At 36.1% G+C, this 12,921-nt stretch overlaps 1 protein-coding gene across 1 annotated transcript in view; it reads right to left on the reverse strand.

The window, feature by feature from the left end:
- The window catches only part of ARAP2 (ArfGAP with RhoGAP domain, ankyrin repeat and PH domain 2), a 113,523-nt gene that overhangs the window by 85,834 nt on the left and 14,768 nt on the right, over window positions 1-12,921 (reverse strand). Inside the window, exons 5-7 of the mRNA XM_063157761.1 lie at window positions 9,481-9,563; window positions 8,325-8,681; window positions 5,291-5,360 (exon numbers count right to left, since the gene is read on the reverse strand). Coding sequence (XP_063013831.1) covers window positions 5,291-5,360; window positions 8,325-8,681; window positions 9,481-9,563 — 510 coding nt within the window. The remainder of the gene's footprint in view (window positions 1-5,290; window positions 5,361-8,324; window positions 8,682-9,480; window positions 9,564-12,921) is intronic.

A 12,921-nucleotide genomic window follows, 5' to 3' on the forward strand; every position in this document is an offset into this window, starting at 1 on the left:
ACTGATTTTATCCCTAAATTTGAACACAAACAAGGGCACCACACTGGAAAAATACACTGTCCTGTCAGTGCCAACAAGAATGCTCTAGCTTGGGTCAGGTATATGCTTTTCTGCTATATGTGTGGGCTGGTTTTGGCTGGGGTACAGCTAATTCCCTTCCGAGTAGCTAGCATGGAGCTGTGCTTGATGATAGAAATAGGGTTCACAACAACACAGGGATGTTTCAGCTGTTGCTGGGCAGTGCTGAGACAGAGTCAAAGCCTTTTCTGCTCCTCGTCCCACGCCACCCCTGAGCAGGCTGGAGGAGCACGAGAGGATGGGAGGTGATAGAGCCTGGAGAGCTGAGCCCAGCAGACCTGAGGGACATCCACACCACATGGCAGCACGTTCAGGACTGGGGATGTTCACAGTGATGGAGTTTGTCTTCTCAAGTAACCATTAAGCAGAATAGAGTCCTGCTCTGCTGGGGATGGCCAAACACCTTCCTGCCCATGAGAAGTGGTGGATGAACTCCTTGGTTTGCTTGTGCACAGCTTTTGCTTTACCTCCTATAGTGTGTCTATCTCAACCCACAAGTTCTCACGTTTATTCTTCTGATTATCTCCCCATCCTAGCTGTGAGAAGAGTGAGTGTGGGGCATGATTGCTGGCTGAGGTTAAGCCACAATAATTTGGGGTCACCACAAATTTTCCCAATCTTTTTAGATTACCAACTAGGTATTAGGACAACTGAATGGAACACAAATGCAAGATGGGAAAAAGGGACTGCTACAAGTATTTCCTTCAATTAGCTCACCTTTTAAACTAATTACCCTAAGGGTTTGGGGTGGGGGTTGACAGGAAGGAAAGCTGAAGCAGACGTGCACTTCAGAAATACATCTGCATTATTTCTGGATTCCAGAGTTAATGCTGCTCTTGTCTCCACTACACTTTCATTTTCTGACCAAGACAAGTCAGATATCCTGATAAAATTTATGATTCAGATGCAGTAATAGTCAGAGTAAGCTTCCCATAAAGAAATTGCTCTGTAATAACTTCCCTCCCAAAGTATAAATTATTATAACAGACTTCATACAAGCACTTGAGGAACATTGTAAATGTGAAGCAGAAAGGATACACTGGATCATTTTTTGTTTACTGAGTTTAATATACTAATGTTTCACTTCGTGGTACTAATACATGTCAGCAAAGGTAGTTTAGTGATGAATAAACAGAAATATTGAAACATAGCAGAAGCAAGCATGTTATTACAGTTACACACAAGGAATAATCAGAATGACCATAGATAGAATTGCATAGCTATTTTCATTATGGCTATATTTGTTAAAAGAGTGATTTTAACATATTTTAATGAGGTTGGATATAAGTTAACTACTGATCCTTCCATGGTAAAACAAAATTTTTACATCTACTGTTTCTGTAGGCGTTCAGTTATAAATATGTTATGGTGTTTGCAGGCATCTACTGGCTGTATTCGGTACTACTGCGAGAGAATAACAGACTGCTGGAAGTTACAACTATTTTATTTCATTTGCTAAAAAAAAGTCAATTTCCTTTTAAGCTGAGCATAGTTTTGCTTTGCTATTTAAACAATCATCCATAATCCTTTTTAAAGCTTTGTTCTCCAAGGCATACATATTTTCAAATACAGTTTAAACCATAATAATTTATCAATCTATTTTTCTTGTGCAGCAGCTTTTCTTTCATGTGCAAAAAAATGCCTGTTAAAAAGCTCTTGTAGATCAAGATACAATAACTCTCTTTGAAATACTCCAGACTAGAAATTAGGTGAATTATTTAAGAATATAGAAAACAAACCAAAACAAACACAGCCAAGAACTTCACAGCTATTTATTCTGTTACTGAGTGGTGTAAACTAGTTTTAAAGCTGCTAAGAATTCTCTGACAAAAAAATTTCCAGCAGGGAAAAGCAAAATGTTTGGGTTTTTTGTATCAGCTGTTTGGCAGAAAATTTAATTTTCAAATAAAGCCCCACCATATCACTCCTTGATGGTCGCGATTCAGAGATGAGCTAACGGATCATGGAAAATACCATTTTTGACTACTTTGGTTTTACTTCTACAACAGAAGTATTTCAAGAATGTCAGTGATTCATCTGTTTTGCAGTGAATTTCGCCCTTTGTAATGTTCACTTGTACTGTGACACAACAAAATGTTGAAGTTCTCCACTTGAAGTGTGAAATCTTTGTCCTAAATCGCTAATATAATTGTCAGGCATGGTAAGCTGTTTTAAATAAAAACTTTCAACGTAACCAGAAGTTTCTGCCTTACTATAAAGTGTGTGGTAAAACACCAGATTTCTGCCTGAAGTAGGAAGAAATTTGAAGCAAAACTTGTGCATATAGGGTAGCTGAAAAAACAACTCAAATTCTACCTTCCCCTCCTCAGTAAACCACACTCTTTTGAGATGAAGCCACATGGGATGTTGCTCTGATTGCATCAGCTTTCTCAGGACCAGGAACACAGAAGAAATGAGAGAAACACAGATTCAACCCAAAACTTTCCCTAGGTCAGATGCTGTTTGTTAAAAGCTGAATCATTTTTTTCATGTATGCAGATACAAAGCATAAAAAGTAAAGAAGAGACCTCTATCAAGCAGAAGTTGATAGACAATTAAAACAAGGTCAGAAAAATATGTATAAAATTGGTGTTTAAATCATTCAAAGAAGTGTTCATATGGGCATTTTCAGGAATAATATTCTCTGTGTCTTCCTCCTATAGTCTCTGGTTATTTCACTCTTCATTAGCCATGTAGTACACTTCCCCTTCTTGAGAACCTCACTCTAGCTCCTAATTTGAATGACAAATAGAGCTATTTAATACCAGTAGTGTTTCTGGGTAAAATAAACAGTTCCATTCCACTGAGTCTAACCTTCTCTGCTTGTAATAATAAGAAAAATATCAAGTATGGATTGGTTTCCTTCTGAGAACTACTTTCAATTGATACATGAAACCAAAAATATAATTTCTTTATAACACGAATTTCTTCTATATACATAAAACCGAAAGTATAATTTCTTGTCTGTGTAGGAACGTCCTCAGACAAACACAGACTAGAATAGATAGAACTTGCCATTAAGTTCTAAAATTAAAACAACTTCCCCATTTAAATACATAAATGGCCAGCTATGTAGTAGGAAGGGGGACATGCAAGACCTTGCAAGGGGCTCAAGCTGCACACAGGTCTTGATGGGTCTGCAAATAATTGTTTATAATGTCAAGGTAACAACACACAAGCAACAGCAGCAAAAGGCTGATATCCATCTTACATGAAATATGAACACCCTAGGTGTGGAGACAGTGATCCAGCAGAGACCACTACACCAAAAACTCATTTTCTTGAGTGACACCGCTGCTCGCTCAGCACAATCCCATTGGGCACTAAGAAATACTGGCACCCAACTATGTTTTCCTCCTACCTGCAAACTATTTTGAGTTTCACCAAATCCTCGGTTCCCAGAATTTTGCTTCAGGCCTTGCAGTTCTCAGATATAACATTTCTTCACGTATGTGACTCGCCAAGTTAGCAAGTCAGACACACAAATGTGGTCAAACTATACACAGAGACCAAGCAGCCTCTCCTTCAATACCCAGAGTGAGGCTTGGACTCAGGTTCCAGAAAAAGTGAGACAAAGAGGCTTCCACACAAGTGTTTGCCAAGCTGCTGATAGCCTAACCTACTACACAGACCTTTTAAACAGAGGATGCAGTGTTGGTGGCTTCCTATGCATCATGAGACACACTAAACATTCAATTCAGGAGAAGGGAATACTTCAGGAATCTCTTATGACAAACAGACATATAACAAATGCTATTCTAGCATAACTGACCTCCAAGTGACACTTCCAGTGACTTTCAAAAGGAAGAAAAAAAAAAAAAAATTCCCAGTGCAGATAAAAGACTAAGTTCTTTATTAGCGTTTGTTTCCCTAATTATGCTACAGACAGCGTTAGGCAAATCCCATTTCTCTATTTTTTCTCAAGTCTTTCTTCATGATCAACCCTACTTTTCTGCTCCTCTGAAGTTGTGGGATCAATACTGCAAAGGGGTACCATTTTTTGTCACTGGAATGTTAACATTATTCTCCTTATTCTATTGTTCCCTTTACCTACAAAATCAAGTCTTCTATTGTAAGTGAAGCAAAGTAAGCAAGTAAAAACAGATTGTTTCAAATTTGCAATCAGTAAGCAAAAAGACTGATGTAAATATCTTTGAGTTTTTTCTTAGTTCCCCAGCCCCTCAGTCTCATCCTACTTCAGCTCTTACATCCTCACCCCATGATAAGGCATCTATAGATCTCTTACCACCAATCAGCACACTGTTTCAGAACTTTTACCTGAAATTGTATTTTCTTCCTAATGTAATATGCATCTTCAACAGGAAATGGCCTTTAAATAAAATAACACACATGCACAGGGAAGGGAACTACAACTTCCCTTAACATGCATATTGTAAAATCATCTATCACTTTTAAGTCTAACAAGGTCTTCACTACTTCCAAGAGGAAATATTAATTATTAAATCACAGAGCAAAAGAAAAAGGATTTTGTAGTGCTCTGAAGGGTAATCCCATGGAATTCTAAGAGAATTACAAGGAATACACTCTGCTGAAAACTATGATTTACAAATGCATTTTTGTAGCACATATAAGAAGTGAACTACATTAATCAAAGCAGCTCACGTGTCTGCAAACGTTTCAGCAGGATTCAATCCTCAGTACAGAAACAAAACCAGCCATATACATTGTAGAACTGGTTTTGAACATTCCCATTCAAACCTAACCTAATTATGCACAGAAGACAAATAGAAAAAAGACATTTTTAATCAAAGAGTCAACAAGTGTATAGGTTTGGGTTGGTTTTGTTTAAGTGGTCTTCCATGCTACTTCTCACAATCTCCAGCATGCTAGGCTCCCATGACAAGGCACTCTTCAAAAACCATCAAATAACATCTCCTTGAAAGTGTTTAGCATGATCCTATTCTGTTCCAAAAACAGCAGCAGTGTCAGTCTCTCACTAAAGTAAAAACAAATCTGATGATATCTACCTGGAAAGGTGAGTAATACAAGCCCTTCTAGAAAATACAAGGATGAACAATACATGAAGACATGGACACCTTAAAATACTTAATTACATCTCACCCTAGTATTTTAGAATTGAAAATTAACCTAGGATAGCTATTCATTTCTAATTCCTCAGATTCTAATTACAGTACTTTGTGTATTACACAGATGCATTTAGTTCCAAACATGACCAAAACACATCTCTTACCTTTTCATTGTTGTAATAAGAAATGCTCTCTCCATCAAATTTAACCCAGCGCTTCTGAAACACACGTTTGCTGCAAATCAAAAATTAACACAATCAATATACAGCTAACACTGTTTTTAAGAATGTCTCAATCACAAATTATAGAGAGGTCATATTTCTGTTCAAATGAATATTCGGAACATAAAGCATAACTTCAGTCACCACAAGCTCTATTAGGACACTTTCCAAAAACGAAAGCTGAGAACCTCAAATGGCCATCTCACTGTTGTGCTTATGACAAGGACATCTCTGCTTGCTGGTATGCTACCCCCAGCCATTCCACGTCAACACAGGTCCCCAGGACTCTGTTTTCTGGCCAACGACTGGATAGCAGCACACCACATCTCCCAACAAGTACAACATGAAATTTAATTTTCAATGTGTGTTATCAACTGGACATCATTAATGGGAAGCTTTCAGGGTGCCATTAACTCACACTCTATAAAGACCTTCTAAAAATATATTTTTACATTAACCTGAAGTAGTCCATTACACTCACTAAAAATGTTCACAGCTTGTTAGTTATCATCTAAAAATGTCTCCATTCTAAAATCTATTAAATAAGTTAATTAGGCAAGAACAAGACCCCACTAATGTATTTTCCCAACATTATTTCCTTTTCTTTTAAATGAGTGCTCTGCTTTAGGATTAGTAGACTGTGATAGCTTATCAAAACTTTAATCAAATAGCAGCTCTGGCTTAATTAACTTGCATTATATGACTACAATAAATCATCATTTTTCATAACCTGGAAAGGCCAATGTACCATCTATTTTGCATTAAAATGTCAATAAACTTCAAGATTATACAGACACGAGTGAACCTAAGTACCACATACAATGTGAGCAAACTGAAAGGCTGTAGAATTTATAGTGAATTAACTAAAAAAAGAGAGCCCATACTTTTGTTGCATGATTTCTATCAATTTAAGAAAACAGTATATATTCTTTTTCCCAAGGAATCACAAACTTCTGAGTGTAAACTGGAGCTTTACAAAAAGAATGAGAATAAAATAAGACAGCGCTTCAATAGTTTGAAAAAAAAATTCTTTTAGAATTCGGCTGAGTTTTTTTAATTCTTCGGATACTTGAGAAATGGTATTGTAAGTAAAAGAAAAAATCTATCATTCACTGAACCACCCCTGAGACAAAGTCCTTGAAATGTAGCTGTGGACTGTCACTGCATCAAGGCTAATGACCATGTAACTCTTCTACTCAGTACTAATCACTACTAATTTTGTGGTTAACTCATTATCTTTTCCAAATAATAAATTTTTCCCATGGCACTTTCTTGAAGTTTTCATAACTTGTTCTCAACTCTATCCCTTCAAATGGAGCAAGACAAGCCAGCTGGAATCAAGAATTATACTTTTCATGATTCTGCTAGCTAACTGCCAAAAGTGTTAAAAAATTCTGTAAATAAAATAGAACAAGAGTTACAGCTAACTTCAGCTTCCCAAGAGTTCAATATCCCAATAATTCTGAAAAAAAAAAAAAAGTAATGTGGAAACACTCTGTGGGTAATTATTCTTTGAGTCTTTAGTAAAGGTGAACAATGGCAATCCATAAATGTGGACAAAACTTTCAAAAACAATTTAAAAAGGAAAGAAAATAGTTTTGAGCACACTGAAATTCTGTGATGGTAAAAAAGTTTTATTAAACCTTTTATTCCATCTTAGTAATCACCTTCAACAATGTATCAAGTGTATCAACACAAAAAAATTTAAAAATAATATAATATCAAATCAATTGCCTAGAAAGGAACACAAAAAAAAATGGAAATTGCTATACAACAGAGCTTCTTCCAGTGAGTTCAAATAATGTTTTATTCCAAAACAATAACATAATAACATAAATTTCTCACTTAAAAAAATTATATATTATATATACTGAATTATATTGCTGATGATTATTATGGCAAAAAATAATCAAAGGAAAGGCCAAAAACTTTAATACCTTTCAGCACAGCTCAGTATACTGTCCTAATAACAAGGAATGCAGATCTATTAAGGCTTGAATAGAAGTGCAGTAGATGTATTATAGCATTAACAAGTACAACAGGTTTAATTTCTAGATGCTAAATCCTAGTGAAGATCAGAAACAGACTTAAAAAGTAAAATTGTGCCACTTTCGATTATAAAAAAGGATTCATGGAATTCATAAGAACACAGGTTATAAGAAAAATAGAAACTGAAAACCACAATTTAAAAGGAGGAAGTCAGAACAACTTATGAGAGTTAGCAAGTATTTATGATGGAAGATCTGCTAACAAAGCATTCTTTAGTGAAAAACAGTCTAATGATAGCTGGAGTTTAAAATCAGCTACAATAAAACAAAGAACTTATAACAGAAATCAAATATAAGATATGTTGTTGTTGTTATTGTTGTTGTCATCTAACTCCCAAATGTGACAGAGAGAATTTATTTTCTATTGTGGTCCCTTCTCTTCATTATTTGTAATCTTGAGAATTGAACTCAAATTTCTACCATCAAATTTTAGGCACAAAAATTAAATTAAATAGAAGGAATTCAGCCCAGTTGAATTCTAAACTCAAAGCTCAAATAACACAGACAGAAAGCAACAGAGCTTCCAGTCACACTAGTTATTAAATTATAATCCACAGCTAAATTAGTAAAGTAGTATTTCAGAATCAGAGTTTTCTTTCACTTACTTTGTGGACCACAAAAGATCAGCAAAAATTTAGTACTGGAAATACTGGCACAACTTCATTCTGTATTTTTCCACTATAGCTCATGAGTAGAGATCAACAATTTTAAGAAAAACATCTTCCCTGAGTACACCTCGTAAAAAAACTTTAGAATAGGTAACTTCACTAAAAACTTTTAAATTCACAAAAGCTTGGTGCTCTTTCAATGAAAACAATACCCTTTCCCCTTCCACTACAAACATTAAGCAGTGACTAAATACAAACTTAATATCTCTCATGCAAGCATACACTGTCACAGTTACCCAATAACTACTGCAAATACCATACCCTTGAGGGGATAATTTATCCAGCCATCCTGCTTTAACCTTCTTTACTGATGGTCCATAAAAGCAAGCATATGGTGTTATTGATTCATTTCCAATCAAAGTCTGATCTCCACCAAATTGCCAAAAATTCATTTGCTCACTGGCCAAGCGATCTGAATCTCCACTTTGTATCTTACTGCAAGATGCTGAGAGTGTTTTGGTTTTATTTTTCCTTTTTTTTAAAGACAAAGTATGTTGTTCCACAGTAGAATATACAGATTCACTTTCAGATTCTTCTGGTGTTAATGATGGGTCTTCCTGAGACAAGGATTCATTTTTTGCAATTTCTTTTGTCCTCTCCTTCTGATTACTCAAGTAACTGGAAAGAAAAAGTGAATTTTACTCTTAAAATGTGTAACTACAATGCACAAGTATATAAAATGAGTAATATAAAATTAGTAATTAGAACAAATACTGGTAAAGTATATTACGTTTATAACTTGTATAATCACAGTGAACCACAGACCTGCTAAACACAACCTATCTTATAACTATGACCACCCTGAATCCTACTTTCTCCATTCAGCAGGAATAGTGCCAAGATAACACTCCTTTGGAAGCCTGAACAGAAATTTAAAAGTAAATTCTCCTTCCTCAGGAAACTAGCTTTGCTCTTCTGAATACTTCTGACAACTTTCAGTATCACCTCTCTCTTCCCTCTCCCAGCTCAACAGGAGCCTGGTGCAGACTGGAAACTGAGAAGCACATTAGCTCCCACTGCACCAAGCCACTGGCCACCATCTCAGGACAGGAGTGGTGAATGTGTTTTAGTTTTGTGCTTGTTTGGATGAGTTGGTTTTTCTCTGATGACAAAGTAAATTATGCAAGCAGTCAGACACACCTAGTTATGAGACATACAAAAATGCAACTTGGTCTTCCTTATTCTGACTGGGGAAAACAGGGACACTCTCCAAATTCACAAGAGATTCTGAAACCTAGTTTAAATAGTCTCAGAAAAGCCACAGTGCCCAGATTTGCCTTATATAGGATGGGGTAAAGCCTCAAACAGAAGCAAAAAATATATAGTCATGGTTGTGCCCACAAGATCAACTTGTGACATCAGTAAATAGCATTTTCTTCTTTACACTTTGAGTTTCTCAGTAATTCTTATTTAATACCATAGATTCTTAGAAGAATATTCTTCATTCGTTCCTAGATCCAATTTATTTTCACAAGCCAGGAAATCACTTCCATGAAGTTCCTAGAAAAGAAATATATTGTAACAAACATTTGTAACTGAAAAAGTGATATTTAAATTACTGTAGATATAAATCACACACAAACAGCCTAGCTAGCAGCACTGTTCTTTCTCCCATTTTCAAACATGCACTTGAAAGCTGATTTTTGCATTCTAAGAAATGTTATTTCCAACATTTAAGCATGGCCAAAAAAACCTGATACAAACAAATCAGATAAAGAGATTCAGTGTATAGAAATACCACTGCTCTGATTTTTCTAAAGGCACTACTAACATCCTGGTTTTGGCAGGGATAGAGTTTATTTTCTCATAGTACATAGCTTCGTTTTGCATTTGAGAATGAGGATAACGTTGATAACACACTGATGTCGCTGGGTACAGCTCAATCCGAGTCAAGGACTTCAGTTTCCCAGGCTCTGCCACTGAGCCCAGGATCAGGAAGCCAGGAGGGTGCATGGCCAGGCCAGCTGAGCCAAACTGGCCAAAGGGATGATCCACAGCACAGAGCCTCATGCTCTCTCCTTTCCACTAGAGTTACTATCAGCATTAGTATTATAATTACATTTATGCTTTGTAGTAATTATTAAGCTGGCCTTATTCCACCATCTAAGAGGTCACTTGTTTTCCAGGTCTCCACACTGCAGTGGGAGCAAGCAAGCAGCTGTGTTCTAATTCTAGCTGGGGTTAAACCACAACTGAATATTTTTTAAGCTCAAGAGTCACAAGTTACATGTAGCTTAAGTACCATTTATAATTTGCCACTGCTAGCCTATCTTTCATTACAATATTTCTTCCTGGAATAAATGTACAGCCTTCACAGAACACTTAATGGCAAAATCAAAATCCTAAAGCAAAACTGAACCCAGACACACTGAATATATGTCATTAGGGTTTTTTGGGTTATTTCTTGCCAAGAACTTCTTCCTAAAAGGCTCATCTATTAACTTTTGCTTAGAAATCTTTATCACACTGCTTTGCAAACTGCTTGCAGTGTACAAAATGTCAAGGTTAACACTGCTCGTGAACATTACATTTCACACTTCCTAAACTTAATCTGACAATCATATTGCACTACTAGGCTTTTCAGTATGTCTTTCTTCCTAAAAAAACCCCTAAATTTAACATCTTCATGCTTTCTGGAAGAAGTGTTTTAATCAACTCATTTAAGCTTTTATGTGTATGTAATGAAGCTGAACAATGGCAGAAACAAAGTGGATAAGCTTTCACAACATTGCCATTTGTTTTCTGAGTAGCAGAAAGTAATCTCGTACTTGAGGACTGTACCTTGGTAACATGGAAAGGCAAGACTAAAAAAAAGACATAGTTCAAAGCAGAGGAAGTGTGCAGCAAAAGTGTAGAAATCAGTCTGATGCTAGGATAAATCTAGGTGAATGTCTGTCTTCCTCTGCCAACCAGACCCATTATAAAAATAAAAACCCACTAAAACCTAACCACCCACACATTGCAGTACTGCGCTGTAGCTAAAGGGGCTAAAAAAAAAAAAGAAAAACCAACAAAAAAACAACACAAACTCCCCAACACATCAATAAAAGCAACCAAACAAACCCTATAAAAAACTAAGCAAAAAGCATCAATGTACTTTGTAGACAAATTAAATAGAAAACGCAAAAGCAATTATCAACTGTTTATCAAGTATTTCCATTGCCTGGAATCTCCCAAAAGAAGGGGAAAGGCCCACACTTCTGCACAATAGTTAAGAGGCTAATATCATGGTGCATGAAACATCCTCAGAGTAAAAACAGTCAGTGTCCTTTATCTTCATTTGTTTATGAGGATACAACTGAAATCCATACACACTGAAGCTACATGATAGTACCTCTTCCTGCCTCTCAAGAACCACTACAGTAACAGTTTGATGTCCTGCTTCTGCTCACTCCATAATCTTCAGTGCTTGAGCAAGTGAATTCAGAGAGTCAGATAACTCCCAAGCAATAACTAAGAAATGCATTTCTATTGTCAGTAGAATTTAAAATGTAAAACTCCACAAATGAAGACAAGTTGTGGGTAAAGGAAGTTCTATTTGCTCACAAAAATCTATTTCAAACAAAGGAAAACCCAAGCATTTGCATTGTCCTGTTTACAGAAATATCCTGCAAGATGCTCAGGCTCAATACAAGATAAAATCCCCACCTCCTTCAAGTGTCTGAGGTATTACACAAAGCATTTTCTCATGAAATGCAATATAGCCAGCCTTCCACAGTATCCCAGTACCCAGCTCACACAATTTACTGAGCTCAGATTGCATGTTTAATTTAGTCTGTCTACAGCAAGACAAAGCCAGTATGTCACTCATGAGGCCTAAACTCATTAGAATTCAGTCTTCCTCTGGAGGAATTCTAATATACTTGACTCCTTTAGTTAGACACAACAACAAAATGTTGCTAAAACACTTGAATTTTTGTGTTGTTTTTAAATCAGCATTTTAAAAAACCCAGTTCCTTCTTCAGGTTGCCTTTCAGAAGTTTCTCTTTATACTTATCTTTCTTCCTGACCCAAACCAAAGGTGTATTTTCTTTATAACCTTCATTCCCCTGTTCTCTTATGCTCACTTACTTCCAGTCGGTAGTGACTCATTACCTATTTATACAGTCACTCCCTTCACAAAAGCCTACAGAAGCCTTTTCTTTACACCAATGAAAGAGAAGGAAGGGTGATGGCCACCTTACAAGGCCTTAGAACAAATTTCAGTCTTAAGTATAATATAGCCTGACACCTTTTATTCATATGGACAAACTACACTCTCACAACTTAACCTGAAGCAGCAGCAACAAGCTCTAAAATCTCAGACACTTTACAGTGTTATCTAAATATTCTTATATGTTCCTAGGATATTTGCTTCTGCTGAAAAAAATCTGAAAGTGAAAGGTATCTCAAGATGTTTGTTACATAGTTCTTCTTTATGACCTTTGCCACAATTAAGTGCTAATGGAACTAAAATCAGCTATGATGTTTCCAACAGGCATGTGATATACATAATGTAAGAAACTGTTCACATACGTGGAAGTGATATTAAAATCCAAATCTTCAGCTCAGGTAAAGGATGTCATAATACACTGCATTAATCATGATTCTAGAACCAGCAAAATAGCAATTTAGTTTCAAGCAGTTAACCCAGTTTAACAGCATGGTATTTTTGTACTTTGTGCCTTTGTAAGATAAGAAAGAGTGCCGACAACCTTTCTGGATATGCTTTTTCATAAACAACCATTTCAATGAAATGTACAGAATAATGCTAATGAGTAACAAGAGACCTAGGAAACTGCTACAAAATCAGCTTAGGCCATTGAAACAATTACAAAAGGTAAATTTTGAATTTTTAAAGACATTAGCACAGACAACA

The sequence above is a fragment of the Melospiza melodia genome, chromosome 5 (genome assembly GCF_035770615.1).
Source record: "Melospiza melodia melodia isolate bMelMel2 chromosome 5, bMelMel2.pri, whole genome shotgun sequence".
Taxonomy (NCBI): domain Eukaryota; kingdom Metazoa; phylum Chordata; class Aves; order Passeriformes; family Passerellidae; genus Melospiza; species Melospiza melodia.